Genomic DNA, 19,873 nt, shown 5'->3' with positions numbered 1-19,873 from the left:
GCCCTCTCAGCCTTGCGACAATGATGGTGTTCTGGTGTGGGTGGGTAGGTCTTGAGTCTCGTGTGCACTGCTCATCCCCGCACAAATGTACCATTTGAGGGGTCAGTGCAGCCCTTTCAACCCTGGGTACCCCAGCTGAGAGCACGGTGGTGTTTCCCCACAGGGGGATTCAAAACATTACTTGCCCTTCCTGGGCACTCATTGGCCCTGTGTCTTAGTGCCACCCTTGGCCATATTTCTTCCTCCTGAGGGGGGAGCAGGATATCCCTTCCTATGTTGGTTTGCCGCTAAGGTGGCGTAAACTGGTAATTTCTGGGTCCCCAGTGGCCGTTATTGCACCGGCCCTTCATACCCCCTTTGGGGGCGGCCTCTGCCATTCTCATCATAGTCCTTGACCTGCAGTGACTGTATCTCGTTTGCACCAGGGCAGACATCTTGCCTTGTAAAACTTACTAGATTCACAATTTGGAGGTCTGCAATGTTAGTTTGTTACTGCCAGTGGCGTAGAAAGGATGCTATGGGCCCTGTACAAACAAGGAAAACGGAATACCTTTCACTATTAGGCAGTAATGTAGTCATATTAAGGGGGGCATAGACCCCTGACTTCCCTTGGCCCTGTTGCCATTTCACTTGTTTCATGACTGACAGCTACACCCCTGGTTATCTCCACCATCACTAAGGCTATGGCACTAAAGCTCCCCCCAGTAATGTCAGTGTCTTGAGCATGACTCACTGCCACCACTATCTGACCTGGGACCCTATTCCCCCATTTTTGAGCTACCACCACAAAGGCATACGCAGCAGAATTTCAACCCTCATTGCATTAGCACTAAAATGCGTAAGGTGCAAAATGTTGCTCAAGTTAGCTGATTTGCTACCAGGGTTTACCACTCAGGAGCACTTGCAGCTGAAAAACTCACCGAGTACAAACTGGCAGCCTTGTGCTGCTATTTTGCAAGTGCTCAATTCGGCAAACCCCTGTTTATCACTATAGAGAGAGAGAGGCTGCAATCTGCAAAAAAATGTAAAATACTGTAACACAAATAGGTAAGATTAGAGTACACTTACAAACATGCAATTTAAGTAGTAATCACACCGCAATTTGTGATGTGCTTGCAAGAATAAACCCATTGTTAGAAGTGTATTATTTTGACTGCTCAACGTACTCTTTTGTAGGTCCTTTTGTCTTTTACACGACTAAGCTCAGTGACTATATTTCGCTTTGAACGAGCCTAATGTAAATTCATTTTCCACATAATTTAACTTTCTGTCTGGTAATTACGGCTACGAGGTAATTACGCTTCAGCAACAATTGAATGCGCGTTAGGGCGCATTGCAGTCACAATACCTGGCCATGTAAAACAGCTCCTTTCACTTCAAGTGCTGAATACTATTTCGTAGTTAATTTGAAAAAAATGTACAATGCGCCGTGGGAGAATCCAGATCCAAGCCTTTTAAATAGAAAAATACCAGAAAAAATAGCTCAATTTCACAAAAAGTTACTTTGTTTGGAGCTGACACAAGCGAAACCTATAATATCAGTTTAACTAATAATTTAATGCTACCTTACCTAAATTGGAGGAAGCTCTGCCTTCCGCCGCTCGGTCTTTGAGACTCTCCGCAATACCTAGCTGTTGTTCATGGTACTGCTTGGCCCGTTCCAAATCCTGCATGCATCGAGCCGCATGACCCAGGCCGGCATAAGCACGCATCTCAATGGCCTTCTCCGTCAACTCTTGGGCTAGTTCCAAGACATGGTTGTGATAGGACATTGCCTTGTCAAAGTTCCGCCTGTAGTGGTAGGCGCTGCCAAGGTTACTGTAGGCCCGAGCTTCTTCCCGTTTGTTTCCCAGGTCCTTGGCAATTTTCAGATGTTGTTCGTGACACTGCACAGCGTTCTCAAAGTCCCCCATAGCAATATAGACAGCCCCCATGTTACCCAGTTCTCTGGCTTCAGAGAGTTCATCTTTGGATTGTTTGGCGAGGAGAACACACTGCTTGTGGCTTGCCAATGCATTGGGGTAGTCTCCAATCGCTGTGTAGACGTGTCCTAAGCTGCTCAACGCAGATGACGCTGCCTGTAGGAAGAAGGAAAGAAGGTGTTAAGGCAAAGATGAGACAAATCTTGAAGAGTAGCAGATCAACCAGGCTATCTTATTAATATTAATGAGCACAAGACCTGCCATTTTATTTAATGTTTGGGGTCTTGTGCAACAAACACACTGTGAAGTACCTCCACATACATCACTGCCTCCAAATTCTATGCCTAAAAATAATATTTAAGAGAGTTGACTTGTACATTTGTGATTAAGACAGTTTTGTTCTCACATAGCATTACAATCACTATAATCTACTATCCTTTAGAGCCACGGTACTTGAGTAGCCAAAGATGAACAATTTTATAACAAAAATAATGCCTATGTATAATTGTTTCTAGTCTGTTTTGTAGATGGTGTTGCATAACATCAAACAAAAAAGTTATCCTGCCTATGTAATCTATACAATTAATGTTACTGTGCTCTGCTTCTGTTTGGCTAGGTTCACGATATACATATACCACCCACATGCATACTTACATTATGTTAAAATTTGTATCAACTCAAGGATAAATCTACCTGTTTACCCTACTGTTTGTGGATTAAATCATTATTACTTGGGTAGATTTTTAACTACTACCAACATCCTGCAAGGCTTAATACCAGGTATAATTTACTGTAAGTGACTAAATGCTGCAAAAGATTAGGGTATTTGCCTAGTGTTTCTATGTTGTTAGGCAAACATTATGATATATTTGAAATCACATGGATCATACATTATCTATAAATGAACAATTTGGATATCTTACATGGATTAATGCAGAGAAGGTTTATACCAACATCTGACAACTCAGTAAGGTCTACGCTTCATGGGATATGGTACGGTACAGATTATTGTTGCCAGTATATTGTTACACATAAATATTGAACACTAAAGATTCTTTTAAAAAATATCTCCCTACTGAAGCTAATATTAGAAAATGTACAGACAATGGGAAGATATTTTTGTAAACTATGTTCAAGATACAATATTTATTCCAGACAACATTTCTGCATATATTTTGACATTCAGCTTATGATACAGGAGTACTTCTTTAGTTAGGTTAACAAACGATTTCATGTCACAGAGAGCTACAACTCCCATAATCCATTATGTATTTAAATTAAACCTGATGTTTGAAACTTAGTATCTTCAATGAGGTAAGGTAATTGGTTACCACTACACTGAAGAGCGTTACTACTACACTGAAGATCCGAAGTGTAACTTCCATTTTCTGTACTCTACCTTTGGATCACGTTAAACATCGAAAAGTGCTTCTATATACATGTGGGTTCTTATTTTGGGCACTTAAGTCCTCATTCTAGTCCCTGCACTTGTATTGTGTAAATGTGGTGAAATAATTGGCCACATGCAAATTGTGATACCACAGGATACAGTAATTATCAGGTCTGGAATGACTACACCATTCAGAATTTCAGATTTAGTAATGGGGGTAATGTGTAAACTGTGCTTTTTTCTGCCTGCTAACAGGTGCACAAAGTCATTATGTGTGCTACATGCCAACTATGTACCATGAAAAAGTTTGCTAGCAACCACCGGGCAATGTGTGTGGAAAGATGGGGATGGGGAGGTTTGAGGCAGTTTGCGCATGAGTTGGAATTCTGAGTGTGGCACCAACAGGCGTTTGTGCGCTAATAAGGATTACTGCAGGAAATAGAATGAGGGAAGAGGATTAAAGATTATGACAGCTCTCTGTGTAAGCATTCCTACTCATTTGGAAGCCATAAGGAACAATAATTTTGCTGTTGATTTCTCAGTACAGAAGACCTAATTAAAGGGAAAAATAATACATGCTGGGTGGTAATGCTCAGGTAGAGATGGATTGCATGTGCAAAATGACCTTCATTTGATGGAGTGGCAGTTAGCAGGACTAAAATATGGTGAGGCACAATGGCGCCAAACTCACCATATTTGCGGCAACCCAGGTGCTGCTCTTTTCCCCCGGCATCCACGAGCAGGAATATAAGGACTTCCTTCCTGCTCAGTGGAACAATAATGCAGACAATCCTGGACCTGCTCTCATTCTGTTTTCAGCATGAGAGCAGCTCCAGGATTGGTGGAAGCATGCCAATCCGGTGCTCATTTTGAGGCTGGGACCTGTGCCAGCAATTCCCCAGCTGTTTGACAGCCCTGGGATTGCTGGGTCTATTTTGTGCATATCCGGCTGGCCGTAGCAAGACAGCTGGCTAACCCGACATGCGCACTGAAAGGGGCCGCAGTCATCCTGCAGTCGCAGGATTCAGCACTGCCCCCTGCCTCACGCTGATGGAAAAATAAAATGGCATTATTATGCCTTTTATTTATTTGTGTTTGCCTGCTGCACTTGCAGCAGGTGGGGTGGTGCTCCTCTGCTCTTAAGGAGGAACCACCCCTATATAGGCGGTCATTTTTACCAACAGAATGGTCAATTTCTGCTGATGGTCCTGTATAATTGAGCACAACTGTTTTGTGTGTGTAACACATAGCGGTGTACTGCCTCCCTCCCCTGCAGAAACAAAACAAAACCATCAAGTAGAAGAATGCCAAAGGCTGTTCTTTTAGGGTACTTTTAGTCTGGTAGTCACTGGGTTGATAATGCTGATCAACCAGCAGTGGATCTAGCAGGAGAAGCTGGAGCAAGGTAGCATATGCATTGTACACACAACTGAGCAAATACACACCACATATTCGTCTTGAGTAATGGGTGGTAGACATGGTGTGTCATTGGGAGTAAGCACCCATGACAGTTGGGTTTCTGCAGTAGCATGGTTAGTAGCACACCCTGTATGCCAATGCCACCTACTTTTAAAATTCGGCAAAAATGTGGGTCCAACCTTGTAGAGAAATCAAGTCATGAATATAGCAGTAACAGAAATTAGAAGAAATAATAAATAATTGGACTACCTTGTCAGTACAACTGTCTGAGTGAGTAAAATGTTACCAAAACTTTCAAACAGACAAAGAATGGGCTTTTGCTCCACCCAGAGAAGTATTTCACCTCTCAGCTCATGTTAATGGCTATTTGGTGTGTCATTCCGTCTCTCTCCGTCTCCTATGGAGTGCTTGCATTGTAATGTACGAGGGACTCATCTAAATCTCAAAAGTACATTGAACCATCACATGTGCTTTATCTTACAGATGCACTGTATGCAGAAAGTGATTTTTGTTCACTGCAGAAGACATTTTTAATGATTTACGTGTCATTATGAGTTTGGCAGACCGAAAAGTCCGTCTGCCAAAGTCCGGCGGTCAGGTTGCCCTCAGTGCGGCCGCCTTCCAGTGGGCCCCATTATGAGTTCCCCACAGGGAACAGCCCACAACATTGACACCAGCTCATAATTGAGCCGGAAGCAATGTTGTGATGCGTAGGGTGGAACAGCACATGTCGCACTTTTCACTGTCCGCAATGCAAACAGTGAAAAGCGCAATTGGGCTGGCCATGTCAAGTGCATGGGCAGTGCAGGGGCCCCCATGGGGTCCCCTACACCCAATCTCCGCCACCCTTTACATAGGGGTGCAACCGCCCTGTAAAAGCTGGCAGAGAGGGGTGTCATAATCCACAGGGCGGAGCTGCATGCAGCACTGGCCTGGCGGATTAGGATTGCCTGCACCGCCAGTCCCTCCTATGGAGGGAAACTGGGGGTGCTGGCGGTCCGACCGTGGTGCAACCGCCACAGTGGTAATGTGGTGGTCAGACCACCGCCAAAGCAGAGGGACCACCGTTTTGGGGGTGGTCAGACTGCCACCGCGTAGGCCGCCAGGGTTGTAATGGCCACCTTAGTGAGGACTCAAAATAGAAGCCAAACCTATTTGCTTTGATAATTCTTGTACTGTTTGTAACAACATCTACTATAAACACTGTAGTTAGTTAAATAAAGTAAAATGTTTTGTCCACTCTCATAAAATGCACACATGGGATTTCCTTTTAAGGAAATTATTTTTGATTGATGTATATTGTGAAACCAATCACTGATCATTCCAGTCTCAGTGCTAACCTGCTTTTATTTATGAATGCATGGAGAGATAAATTGTACATGAGGTTAGGCTCTGCCTCAAAGGTAATCAAACTCTTGTGGTACGCTGAAATATTGAGCAAAGTTACTGAGTAAGTTATAGACTTCGCCCTGAGTCCCCTCATGCTGATATATATTATGCATCAATTTGACACCACTCTCACTGTGTGAAATTCAGATTTGATAAAGAGTGTTTGAATGTCATAGACAAGCAGCATCCTTTGATTGTCACTATAATCTCAGTCCTAAAAGAAGCGAAAGAAACAATTCACACAAGGTTCTCGGACGTTGCAACACTGAGGTAAAAGAAATGCTACTCTTACCGATTCATACGGACTCAAGGCCACAAAGTGGAAAATGTGTAAATGAACTACTGCATAGTGTATTAGATTACTGTAATGTTGCAGTGGCGTAACAAAGGCTCCCGCAGACCCCGCAGTGCGGTATGGGGGGTGGGCGAGATCCAGGGAGCCCCATCGGCACAGTACCATGGCCTTAGAGCTCCTGAGTGAGACTGGGAAGGGGTTCGTATACTTTGTAGGGGGGTGCTCTCAAGCTTCTTTGCCCCAGTGCAATGGTGAGAGATCTCCATAAGAGAATGGATTGGCTGGGGGGCAATAATGGCTAGCATAGACCTTCTGCACCTACAGTCTAAGGCTGGCTTGAGCAAACAATCCTGGAAGCAGACAAATATTGCTTTTGAACAACAAATGGGTTATCATCGAGACAAACTGTCTATCGACAACAGACCAGTGAATTCTAGCTCAGAAGTAAAGATACTAGGCAGCACTCCAATATTGTTCGGGCAAGGTACTGTCTTCTACCGCTAGGGGCGCATTCTGTTGTAGGGCAGATTAGGTCATTCATAAACATGTTGCACTGCTCAGAGGCAACATTTATAGGTCCCCTCGCTGATTAATGGGCATTCCTAGCCAAATAACGTCTGCCTGGGAAGTCACAAGTTCAATTTGAACTAGAAAAATAAAAAATAAACATTGTTTTGGCCAGAAATAAACTTCCCTCTGATACCAGATCACATGGTCTCGCCCTACTGACTGCTTCTTCTGCCGCCATTAACAGATTCGGCTCGTTCTCCGGTCTTACGTCAGCGTAACACGCTAGAATTCACTCGACTGGTTGCAAAGCGTGTTTCTGGCAACACTTTTACATGCACTTTTCATGAATTTGCTTTAAAAAGCGTAAAGGCAATCCGAGCCTCAGCCTGTACATGCAAGTGATAGGTTGAAGAGTCACTCGTCCAATGCATCAGAAAAGGGGTAGGGTCGGGAAGCAGGTACGACCAAGGGAACGCAATGGGTACTGTTTTTAACCATAAGTGCATTTCTAGTTCTAAACAACATCTGAAAACAACAGTGATGGAGCGACTGATTTTTCCTTTTTGCTCGAAAAGTGGAGGCTAGAGTGGAGGTTTCTCTTTATCATTGTATGTCATTCAACAAGCGGTCCTATAGGCATTCGCCTACACAGTACACACATGAACAAACATGCACAGCAGACACTCAGCTACAGCCCAGACTGGGGCCTGGTGCATATGGCGTGAGAGATTGGGAGAGTACCTCACATGGCTTCCAGGGTTTAGTACCAACATAGGGTTAGTGTGATGTTCCCGGTTCTGCAGCGCGGCACTGTGCAGGGGCGTTTCAAGAGTAATGTGGTACTGTGCCTGCTATAAGGTACTGGTGCTCTTGACTTGAAGTGTATCCCTCTGCACCACAATAAGGAGGTGCGCAGTTGGGGTGGGCAATGATGTTGCACGTGTGCACTTAACTGTCATTAGTGGACACGCCTGTAGCGATAAGTGACTGTGTCCGATTACAATGTTTCACCAAAAACAGGTGTTCACCTGCACACAGGAGTTATTTTAGGGAGTTGGAGAAGATGAATGCTCATCAACTGCACTGAATAAGTATGAAGAACCTGTTGAGGGCCCCTACATTTACTGCAATGTAGTGCTGCCATTTCTAGCGCTATGTCAGTGCCCAACAGCCCTCTGCCTTTGTCAGGGACATGCAGACCTTACCACTGGAGAAGGCTGTGGTGTTGTGCAGTCTGCAGAGGCTTAGTATAGGCCCCTAGAGCCCCTGCGGCACACGTGGCCCCCAATCCTTCCAGGGACCCCCCCAATCAGTCAAAGGCCAATGAATATCTCTGAGATATGGGAGACTCAGGGGTCCCTTTTTCCATTTTGCATTCGGGCCCCATCATTGTGTGCTACACCACTGCCAGTCAGTTCAACTGTGCAGCCGGCCCCTTCATCTTTCGTCAGCATTCAGAGTGCGCGTGGGCGGGAGGTGGGTTACAATTGCTGGGTTGCGCGGCCTTCAAAATGGAGGCAGCAGATGCATTTTGCTTGATTCCTGTCGTCCCCCATGGAATGAAAACAAGTGGCTGAGTTTATGACTGCAAAAAAAAGTGTCTCATTATCTCACCAGCCATAATTTGGCATCTTAATGCGGTTATTTCTGTAGATTTGGAAAGCAAGCAAGCCCTTGCAAGAACTCAAAACAGACCCCGCGCTGCTTCCTCAACCCTAATGCCAGATGAGCTTACCTAATGATTATGTTTATTAAAAATGTTGTTAAAACATGAAGAGTAATGCAATGTCATAAATAAGCATTTCCGAGACCTAAGAACAGGCATCAAACAGGCATCAAAGGCGGTAAATAATTTTCAGTGTTACCCATTAATACCTTGCTATTTCCAAACTGAGACTCTGCAAATGCGCTCTGCGTATGCAAATGAACTGATTAATAGGGAAGCCAGCTTTCGGTTACAAGAAGTCGGGGTGACAGATTAGCTATTAAAAGCAATTTATTGGGCATGAGATACCAAAGCTGGCAAAAAGCAGTGCCTCTGCTACCGCATAAATAGGAAAACTACATTTGGTTTCCCCCTGGCATCCTGTGAGGCAGTTTAATTAGTCATAAACACGGCCAGAATTTATAACGACTTAAAGGAGCAGCGCTTGATACTTTACATTTTTGTATTTTTTAGTGAAATGATGGTTTACCTCGATTTGTCTCCAAGCAAGAACGGCGCGCGGAAGAATGGACGTGGTAAAGCAGCACACTTATTAAATATGCATGCGAATAACAGAAACACTTGAAGCAGGAGAAACTGTTATAACTTAATAACACATTCTCTTTTTAAAAAAACAGACAATAATGAAACAAAAACCAGGAAGAGGGCGCAGCCCAAGAGCCAGATTAACTGAGTGGGTACAGGACACAGCTGGGGTCTGTGCTTACTTCCGGTGCTCCGGTTATAAGCCTCCTGGGGCACACATTTGTATTTTTTTATTTTCTAATTGTATTTATATAGCGCTTACTACCCCTGACGAGGCGTCGATAGTGCATATGCACTCTGAAGAGGTGCTTCCTCCTTTTCAAGTGGGTGTGGTCCCATTCAAATGAAGGAGGGCCTTTGCACAAGCACAAGTACAAAGAAGAGCTTGGGGATTGTTAAACTGTGTGTAGTGTCCTGCTGGACACGTTCTAGTGTTTGGCCAGCCTCTCTGCTGAGGGCTGGCCTCCCACATACACCCCACACCCACCCAACACAGGCGTCACCGGTCAGGTGACCCTGGCAATAAAAAGGGCCGGGCGCACGTGCCCAGGGACAGTTCCAGATACCACCAAACTGTGTCCGTGTCGTCTCTCTTTCAGTAGCATGGGGGCCTAGGGCCCCAACACTACATTGGTGACGAGTGGGTCGGACCCCCACGTGTGTGCCGCCTTGCGCTTTGCTGTTCCTCGTGGGAGGAAGAATATGCCGCCCAGTGAGGCACCGCAACCACCCGCCTGCTGCCACACAACTTGTTTGGTGCCCCCGCCCCAGATGTGAAGGAGCGTGCCTGCCGCCCTGCATGCTGCCATCGAGCCCGGCGGTAAAAGGTAGGAGCAGTGCCCCCTGAATAAAGCAGCCCGAGTGACGGAGGGCTAGAATCCGCCTGGTGGAGAGGAAGTAAGCAGTACGCTGACCCCACCAGCCTTGATTGTGCTCCGAGCAGCACGCAAAAAAAAAAAGACAAGAAGGTAAATAAAGCTTCCGTGCGGAGCGGTGCTTCTCTGCACCCAAAGCCAAATGAAAAAGAAAAGCCCAGGGCCGCCCCCCACCTTTTTCTTTTTCAAAATGAAATGCTGAAATGCGGCCCGCAGCGTGAGGGAATGCTGCTGCGCACCGCGTACTGAAAATGGTGCTGGCTGGCACCAAATTTGAAGAAGAAATGCCCAGGGCCGCCCCCACCTCAAATAAAATGCTGCCAACACGGCCCGCAGCGTCAGGGAAGGCTGCCGCGGCCAAAAAGAAGCAATGGTGCAAACACGCACCAAGTGCAAGGTAAATTGCCAAGGGCCACACTCCCCCCAAAAGGAAAAATCGGAGGTGCAGACACGCACCGAAAACAATTGGAAATATGGAGGTGCAGACACGCACCAAAGCACTAGGTGCCCAGGGGCACGCCCCCACCTCCAAGAAAAGAACAAAGAAGTGAGGTGCTGACACGCACCCACAGAAAACAGTGGCCGGAGCCCCCAAACCCCCCACTGAACCTAGTGCTGTCTGACTGCCTCTTCAAACGAGGCTGTGCAGTGCTGAAGAAAAAAAAGAAGAGAAGAGAAAAAGTAGAAAAGAAAGAAAAGACACTTACCTGCAGCCCCCTCCAGAGTCCTCTCCAGCCAGGTTCCTCTCCGGTGTCTGTCTCCAATCAAAGAGGCACAAGAGGAAGAAAGAGTGTCTTTCAAACATGGAAAAGTGCACTAGTGGCATCCAGTGGCCAAAGTTGGTACTGCACCCTATTCCTGTGTTAAAAGGAAAACAAGACTGGATGAAGGCAAGTTTACAGCAGCACCTTCAGAAAGTGACTGCTCCACACCAAGAGTGCGCCCGTGGACAGAAACGGCGCAGAAGACGGAAACGGCGAGGAAGAAGGACGCAACACGGACGATGCTGCACAGGGAAGGAGAAGACTGCAGCTGCTCCAACCAAGCTGCACCCATGAGAAATGGACATAAGTGCCACGTTAGGCACGAAGAGTGCGCGCATGGACAGCGCAGCCCTTAGCGGCCATCCACCGCCATCGCCAAAAGAACGCCACACGTCTCAGCAGTGATGGACATCACCGCAGGACAAGAAAGGGACATGCCAGACAATAACAAAGGACGCCCAGAAAAGAAAAGAGACTATGTCACATGTGCAGAGAGCTGCACCAGAGAACGTGACAACATGGAAAAGCGCCCGCAAAATTGGAGAGAGCACCCGAGAGCATGACGTAACGCACGGGACAAGAGCCCGTGCCAGCCGGCCTTTCTGCAACACAAGATGGCCACCGTTGGCCCATCACACAGAAGGTCATCAGATGCGACCAACCCTGCAAAGCATACAAAGACTTCTTCAAGCAAGACCCAGTGCCGAGAAGGCACTGCCTTAAGGCGCAAGCACTTTGCCCTCCAGTAATGAGGAAGCGGAAAAGAAAGTGACTCGCCGTCACTGCCCTGCAAAGTGCCTGAGACTAACCAAGGAGTGTCCTCCCCCACACTGCCTCAAGACGGAGTCGGCAGTGACTCGCAACAGGCAAGAGGAGAGTTGCACAAGGAGTGTCCTCCCCCACACTGCCTCAAGACGGAGTTGGCAATGACTCGCAACTCGCAAGAGGAGAGTCGCACACCCTGAGTGGCACGATGCCACCACTGCAACACGTGGAAGAGCCCCTAGTCCTTCGGCAGGACAGGACCTTCGGAAGGTCCACACGAAAGGGAGACACCACAACAAAGGAGAAGAAAGCGTGGCGTAGCACCACGCTATGAAGAAGCAAGAAAGGAGACTGTGTGACATCACCTGTCACACTGCAACAAAGAAAGGAGACTGTGTTACATCACCTGTCACACTGCAGCACCTGACGACCACAGAAGAACAAGAACAGAAGATCAACAGGGTGGAGAGATGGAGGATTCACACAACAAAGGAAGAGTGCACCCACAGACAAGACAGCCACCGGGGTGCGGTGACGTCACTGGAGATAGCTCGGCGGGAGTGCCAAATGTAAGACGCCATGCGCGAACCGCGTACTTACCCCACACGTCAAAGGTGACCATCCAAGCCACCTGTCATCGGCTGCTTGAAGCAGATGGCACCACTGCTAGCATCTGCACATGAGCAAAAGAAAGACTGCACTCGCTGTGACGAAGTTACTCCAATCACCCTTACTCCAGCAACATCACTTGTCGTCCAGGTCTCCAAATGGCAAACATCATCATTGCCATGTGCATCACGGTATCCATCTAAGGAGCAGTTAAACAACCAGACTGGAGTCCTACACCTCTGCTTTAATGCTCTGAAGAACCAGTCAACCAATGACCAACTTCTCGCCCTGTCTGTATCCTGCTCTCTGTGACAAGAGCAAGTCGCGACCTAGACCCATCTACCCTGGCAATTGCACGAGCGACTAGGCAGTGGCTCCTATGTGGCATACAAGCAGCCCCAGCGCAGACCACAAGCAGTCCCGTGACAACCCAGACAAGGGGCCTCTCAAGCTTGAGAGAGGACTGGACATTGCCCCACCGATGATGTCAAAGAGACAAGCAAGGCTGTGCAATGGAGACTCCCAACAGGTCACAGCACACCAAGACTGTATTCAGTGAATTAACATGACACCAACTAGACACCCTCCTGGCAACGTGATAGACAATTGCCCTGAGACCGTCTGAAAGCCCGCATGCACCCGATCCATGTCGGCAAGCGCCCTGACCACGGAACAGCCACCTTGTGGTTGCACAAATGATTTGACCATGGCTCCTGTCGGAGAGCCTGCAGCGGCCGGCAGCTGGCCCACACGCAGCCCAGCACAGTCCATGCCAATCCCGTGGCAAACCCATCGAAAAGGCTTCGAGGAAATTCCATAGTGAAGAGTCCACAAATGAGAGGTGCTCTGGAAGCAGCTCTGCCATCAGTGTGTCAGGATGTACAAAGGTTTCAGAGGAGGATTTCACGCCATCACAGATGTCATCCATCTTCGAGGGATTGGCCTTCGTGAAGCCAGGATGTCTCAGCAAGCAGATTCACAGTGGACTCCACCAACGCTCGTGATGCACCCAATTCGGGTGATACACCCAATTCGAATGAAACCCCCAATTCGAATGATACACACCCAATTCGAACAAATTGAACTGTAAACACCACCAGCCTCGCCACGAGTGCCCACAGGACTGAACCACGGAGCATCAGTGGACACTTAACCAACCATCTGACTGTCAGAGTCCGGACTTCTTCCACACAGTGTTCGTGCCCGGCTGTGACTGGTTAAATCATGAACTCGTGCAGAAGGATCCGTGTGCTCCCAGCTGCACCTGCCCACTGTAATCCTGCGGCCTGCCTTCTCGAGGCCGATAGACTGATGATGGTGTTTTTGTTACTGTGTTTTTCTCTTGCAGGTTGGACTTTGTTTTTGTTCTTCAGAGTTTTGGAGGAATGTAGTGTCCTGCTGGACACGTTCTAGTGTTTGGCCAGCCTCTCTGCTGAGGGCTGGCCTCCCACATACACCCCACACCCACCCAACACAGGCGTCACCGGTTAGGTGACCCTGGCAATAAAAAGGGCCGGGCGCACGTGCCCAGGGCCAGTTCCAGATACCACCAAACTGTTTCCGTGTCGTCTCTCTTTCAGTAGCATGGGGGCCTAGGGCCCCAACACTACACTGTGCATCACTGACAGGTGTCCCACAGAAACTGAGCCAATGGGTGTCCTTCGCGAGCGGGCGTGGAGCATCCTTGGGACCCTCCAAGGTGGCTCCTGCACTTGTAAGCTGTAACCCTTGTGATGAAATGTGTCCATGCTCTCCTTCCAAGGGCAGATAGTGCAGGTGAGAGTAAAGCACTAATTATTCTGCGTTTCGCTCCTTTACTTTGTCTGGAACAAGAGCGGACCTAACGAGCCTGTGCGCCCAGTTGTGCAATATGGATCTGACGTTTAGAGGTATACACGTTAGACTTGATATTAATTTCATTTTGACACTGCAAACTCTAATCCGTACTTCCCCATTTGTTTACATTGCGTGATCCTGGGAAAATGAACCATAGTATTTCATTGTTTCTCAGTGTGCCGGAAATGGGAGCCTGGTGAAAATGCATAGACGTTTGCATTAGGGATGTTTTCTCCCCCGCAAGAAAAAAATATATATATATATATATATTTGAGTAATCTCAATAAATGAAGTGTAGTCCTTAAAAGAAAACCAAAATAAAACTCACACATTTATTGGTATACTTTCCAGCTATGACAGGTTTAAAGTTTTTTTAGTTTATCCGCGGATCAAATGACGAGTATTAAAAGGCTCTCGTTTTAAAGATGCACATTTTAGAAGGAAATAACTTAAGGAAAAGTGGTAAGGTCGAATAAATACTAAATTGCCAGAGCACAATTTCAGAGATGAATCTAGCTGTTATGATGATATGGGCTTCTGCATATTGATAACAATTATCAAGCTCTGGAACACAAAAAGACTAAGGGCCTCATTACGAGTTTGGCGGTCATGAGACCACCAAAAGTGCGGTGCCGGTCGGACCACTGTGGCTTTGGTGGTCCGACTGTCAAATTAAGACTTTGGCGGTTGGACCGCCAAAGGACAGTTGTCCCCACAGGGAACATGGTTCCTGATGGCATGGCGGTGGTCAGGCTTGCAACCAGCCATGACAATGGTAAACTTAGCGCCACCTGGCTGATTACAACCCCTCTTTCTTCCAGCCTTTTCCTGGCAGGGAACCCACCATGAAAAGGCTGGTGAAAAGTAAGTGCAGGCACCTCCTGCCCAGCACTGTTAAAATGCACACTGTCTGCTTTGCAGACAGTGAGCATTCCAAGGGCGCTGGAGGGTTAGGATATTGGCCTTGGCTCCCTTAAGAGAGCCAAGGCCAATATCCTAACACTATTCCCGCCGGTCAGCCTGGTGGGAATGTGTATTGCAATGCTCCCACCACTGGTGAGCCCGGCGGGAACATTGTTATATGCTCAGGGGGAATATCACCTTTGGGCAGTGGTGTCGTCCCCGTGAGTTTGGCAGTCCTGTAGTGGGACCTCCAAACTCATAATGAGGTCCTAAATATCTTTAATTCTGCACCTGTAAGGGATCTGTGGAATGGCTGGAGACCTCCTTCATTTGACTAGGCAGCTGGGAGACTGCCAGTTTTCAAAAATAGTACAAACATTCTTTTTCCTTTAAGGAGAATGTTTGTACAATTGCCCAAGCACTGACATTTCACTTTTCTATCACTCTTGCAACAGAATATAAATGGGACAAGTGATCTCTAACGCTTTAGTCAGGTTTGCCTGCATGAGTGTTACAGGAAAAATATGAATATCAGTTGATTACATGGGTTACGTTACTTCACATAATTTCTCCTTGTAGTATTTACTACAATAGCTGTTGCATTGCATAGTAACGTATCCCACTCTAGATTGACAGTAGACCATTAAACCATGGAAGGACCCGGGGCCCTAACTCCAGCACTCACTAATGCTTACCTTTACCCAGGTGATTTTACATATAGCTTCACCTACAATCCACAGCCACCTGCGAACTAAACCCACCTCAAACTACTTACTCTAGTTTACCTCTCACACACTTGCCCTAGCTGCATGACACCAACATCAACATCTCACACTGATTCATGTCCACACTTACCTTTGCTACAGTCAAATAATAACACTAGAATAATAGATTTTGCCAGTGTACATCACCCACGCCAGGCTGCCCACCAGACCACAGTCACTTTGGCAACTTTATGACCCAGTGCAGACATGCAGAGCCCTTTCTCACCTCTCCAACCCAAAACCATTTCCATCACATCCGTGATCACCAGCAGTATGGCCAGAGCCCTACTAAAGGCAGAGAAACATGCTATACAAAAAGCAAGTTGCATACAATAATGTTATGTGACATAATGTAATTAAACAGAATGTTTCACTGTAGGTATGCAATTGATTGGAGGTGTACCACCTCACTGCTAAGAAAGAACTGAGGGAGGGAAAGCGACTTCCACAGGAGTTCAAATCAGACAAAGTACACTGGGGCAGTGACCAGGAACACATACCATGTGAGGACCGTGCTGTTGCAGTTGAGGTATTGATAAAAACTGATTGACAAATGTTTTCATTTCATTTGATTATTGAAACCTTAGTATAAAATATAGTTTATAATCAGAATAATATTGTCGGGAAGTACATTACCAATTGAAAACTCCCTCGCAAGGCATAAAACAATGCCTGACAGGATATTATCAGTCAGTAAACCCTCCCTATTGAAGCTTATTGATAAATCAATGTTTACTTGTTTAAATTGAATTGAATTGGCAATTTATGATGACCATGCCATAACCAAGATCACCTCCAGGCACAGTTTTATTGGTATTGTACATCACTCACACAACACAATATAATTAAAAAAAGAGCTTCTGCAAGATGTATGTCTTTCTTGTTTCCTGAATTTTCTAAGTAGGAAGTGAAGGGGAAAATGCATCAATTTTAGAGGTGGGTGACTTTGTGAAACAGATGAAGCCTATGGACACAGGTCACTGGTCCTGTATAATTTCCAACTTGACAGAAAAGAAGCATTTCTGGCTGAATCACAAATTAAATTGAATGCAGCAATAAGATACTCCCAACAGTTCACATCTACTTACGATATCAGCCCTCTGCAGATTTAGCTATTTAATTAGCATACCAAAGCATGAACCATGTCGTTCTACAGCTCCTTGAGAGCACTAGGTGGTGGTAGATAAATCATAATATACATAACAGACCAGGAACCTCCAGGCCTGTCTGATGGTTCAGATGTCCTATATTTAGTCTACTCTAGTGGACTCTTTAATGGGAGAGAGCTGAGACTTTCTAGAGAGATCACAAGTATGTTGAATATTGGAAATGTCTTGCTGATGATCAAGATCCAGTTCCTTGGATGAGCAGGTGGTCACACAGACAGTGATGTGCCAAAACAGGTCATGACAAGACAGGCTTTAGAGCTTTTAATGACCTTGAGAAGGTTAGGCTAGGAGCTAATTACCAAAAATATGAATCTGGTCTGAATAAGCAGGCAGTTATGATATATATTTCCTGCTGGTCAACAAATTCAGCCCCGTTATAAGATAATAAATACCAATCAACACAACAAAACAAAAAACAGGGATAATAATCAGATATATAGAGGCCACAACAAAAAAAAAAGCTAAGCAAAACGAAATCTATTTCATAAATGAAAATAAATGTTCTAATAAAAATAATAATTCACACTGTGAAACAGAAAGGTCAGTGGAACCTGAACCTTGAAGTTATCGTGCCCAAAGGTAGAATAATAACATCCGCCTACAATTTGTGCCAGTGGTAAAATGCGGTGGACATGGTACTCATTTGGAGACTGACACTTGAGTTCCATGATCAGACTTTGACCAGGAACAGTGGGAAAAGGCAGAAAATGGAGAAAGAAGAAGTAAAGGAATGAAGGGGGAAAAGGTGACAAAGGGAAAAAGAGGGCATGAAAAAGAACCTGCAACAATGTCTTAAATAGACAAGAAGAGTACGAGGTGGGAGAACGAGGCATGAGGTGGAATTAAGATTTGGCAGTTTTAGCATTTGAATACCCTGCCTCCACTTCTGGTTTTTTTTCAAACTTGATCTCAAACAAGGACTATAAATGCTGATTTAAGATTGAGAGCAACACAAATCAGCCAGACAGGAACATTGAGTTAAACAGTCTTGTCTGTGCCCACATTTATACCTAAATTGCTTGTAGATTTGTTTTCTGTTCCAGAAATTTGTTGAGGGTTATATCGGTGAAGTAGGGATGTATGGTATTGCAAAATCCTCAGAATCCCAACTTTGCATTTTCTTTTAAACTTCACAAGCTTTGCTACATGTAAAGCATATCAATTTATTTCTTTTGCACATTTTTTTAAAAGGGCAGAGTCTGCAGTTTTTCACAGCAGTTGAAAAACATTTTCCTGCAGCTAGGGGCTACATGGAAAACGGGGCCAACTGATTCTGTTTGGCAGTAGTCTCCCATCAGAGCTCCAAACCCCAGTACATTCTGGATCTCAGCACCCACGCAGTCCCCGACAGGCACATGAGCTCCTTTTCCACATCCTTCTTGACAAGTACCTTTGTTTGGCTTCCCCATCCCCATATGGGTCTTCCCATAACACCACCCTCACTGCCCCAATACTGCCTTCCTCCTTGTCCTATTCCTGCCTCCAACCCATCATCTGTTTTAATTGCTGTTTCCTAGCTGAAAGACGTTGCAGCATTAAATGTTCAAAGGTTGCTAGAATAAAAAGTCTCAACATGTCACTTCACTGCAGGATATGAAGAGATGGTGATGGGACATCAAGGAAGTTATGAATTAAAGAGTTTAGGTAGTGAGACAACAAGTGTCCATTTTGGAATCCCACTCTGGTGGAAGCAGGGACATCTTAAGGATTCTGGGTGCCCTGGGCCAAACAAATTTGTGGGGCCTTATTTGGAACAGCTTTTAATGTATGATGAAATTTCAGCTCTTTCATGCCCTCTTTGTCCAGGTTACTGACAGTACAGAGGCCCGCTCATCCAAATTCTAAATTTGTGTACATCTAATATCAGGTGACAGTGTGTTTTCAATAATGTAACACAGCAGCAGCTCACTAATATTACTGCTTTGATCTGAAAAAAAAACACGTTTTCATGGATGGTGCATTCAACCTAAACACTTCTTTCCTCTGCAAAATGTCTGTTAAGGACTCTTCCGTATCACACCACATTAAAAATAAATGAAAGAAAATGGGATTTAAAACAATCTGTTTAAAAACTATGCAAGGTCATCAGGGCAAGACTTTGCAGAACAGAGCTGACTCTATCAAGACCCTGGGCCACAGCCCATTTTGCCCATGCCTTAAAATGCCTGTGGGTGGAAGGAAGAGACCCTGCAGCCTGTTCCTTTACGAAAATGTAGTGTTGCACATTGTTTAGGGATTAAATAGACCCCGGTAAACATAGTGAAGTCAAACAACCAAACGACCAACACTGCAGGAAATTACACTCTCAAAGTGTCCTGGACCACATACTCCAGTGAGAAAACCCTAATATGGAATACAATTTCAGTGTCAAAATCATTGATTTAATTTAACATTATTTCATAAGTGGTAATATTTCTCTGCCTCTATTCTTTTGTATGGGAGTGTGTCACAGTACCTATCAGAGGCCATGTGTGGTGGCTGTCTTAACCGAAGGCTCTGATGTAGTACATTTAGATTTGTTTTGACACTTTCAGTGCCCTACTAACTTTAAAACAGTAGTGTGCGAACAGCATTGGTCTTACTTCTTTTCTGGGTTTGCATTTGCATTATCATATCAATCTCTGAACCCCTTCTTAAATTTCCCTAAATGCCTCCCATTTTATAGTAGTTATTACCCATTTTCCAGACACTTCCTCTTATCAATCCCACATGTACTAGAGAAATGTATACTACAGGGGAAGATAACTACTAACTAGATGGAGATCTACAAAGAGAAAAGATAGACGATTCAGAGACAAGGTGTAGGTTTGTGAACTGCATTTTGTAGTTCATGCATAGTACTAACGCAATACTAATTTACGTACAACAAAGAACAGTTTGTGAATCAGATCCTTAATGTCCAATACACTAGAACAACCGGAACAGGCTGAATTTTCAGGACATATAAAAACATGACACCTTTAGACACCAATACACAGGTTCAAGATGTCACAGGAACCAACTGATTTCATC

The 19,873-nt window shown here is 45.5% G+C and overlaps 1 protein-coding gene across 3 annotated transcripts in view; it reads right to left on the bottom strand.

The window, feature by feature from the left end:
* The window catches only part of TTC28 (tetratricopeptide repeat domain 28), a 1,605,451-nt gene that overhangs the window by 453,991 nt on the left and 1,131,587 nt on the right, over positions 1–19,873 (bottom strand). For all 3 annotated transcript variants that reach the window (XM_069214676.1, XM_069214678.1, XM_069214677.1), the window contains one exon: positions 1,571–2,078. In XM_069214676.1, coding sequence (XP_069070777.1) covers positions 1,571–2,078 — 508 coding nt within the window. The remainder of the gene's footprint in view (positions 1–1,570; positions 2,079–19,873) is intronic.

This window comes from Pleurodeles waltl, chromosome 11, assembly GCF_031143425.1.
Source record: "Pleurodeles waltl isolate 20211129_DDA chromosome 11, aPleWal1.hap1.20221129, whole genome shotgun sequence".
Lineage (NCBI taxonomy): Eukaryota > Metazoa > Chordata > Amphibia > Caudata > Salamandridae > Pleurodeles > Pleurodeles waltl.
Note: the sequence above shows the minus strand (reverse complement) of the source record. Positions and strands in the feature narration are given on the sequence as shown.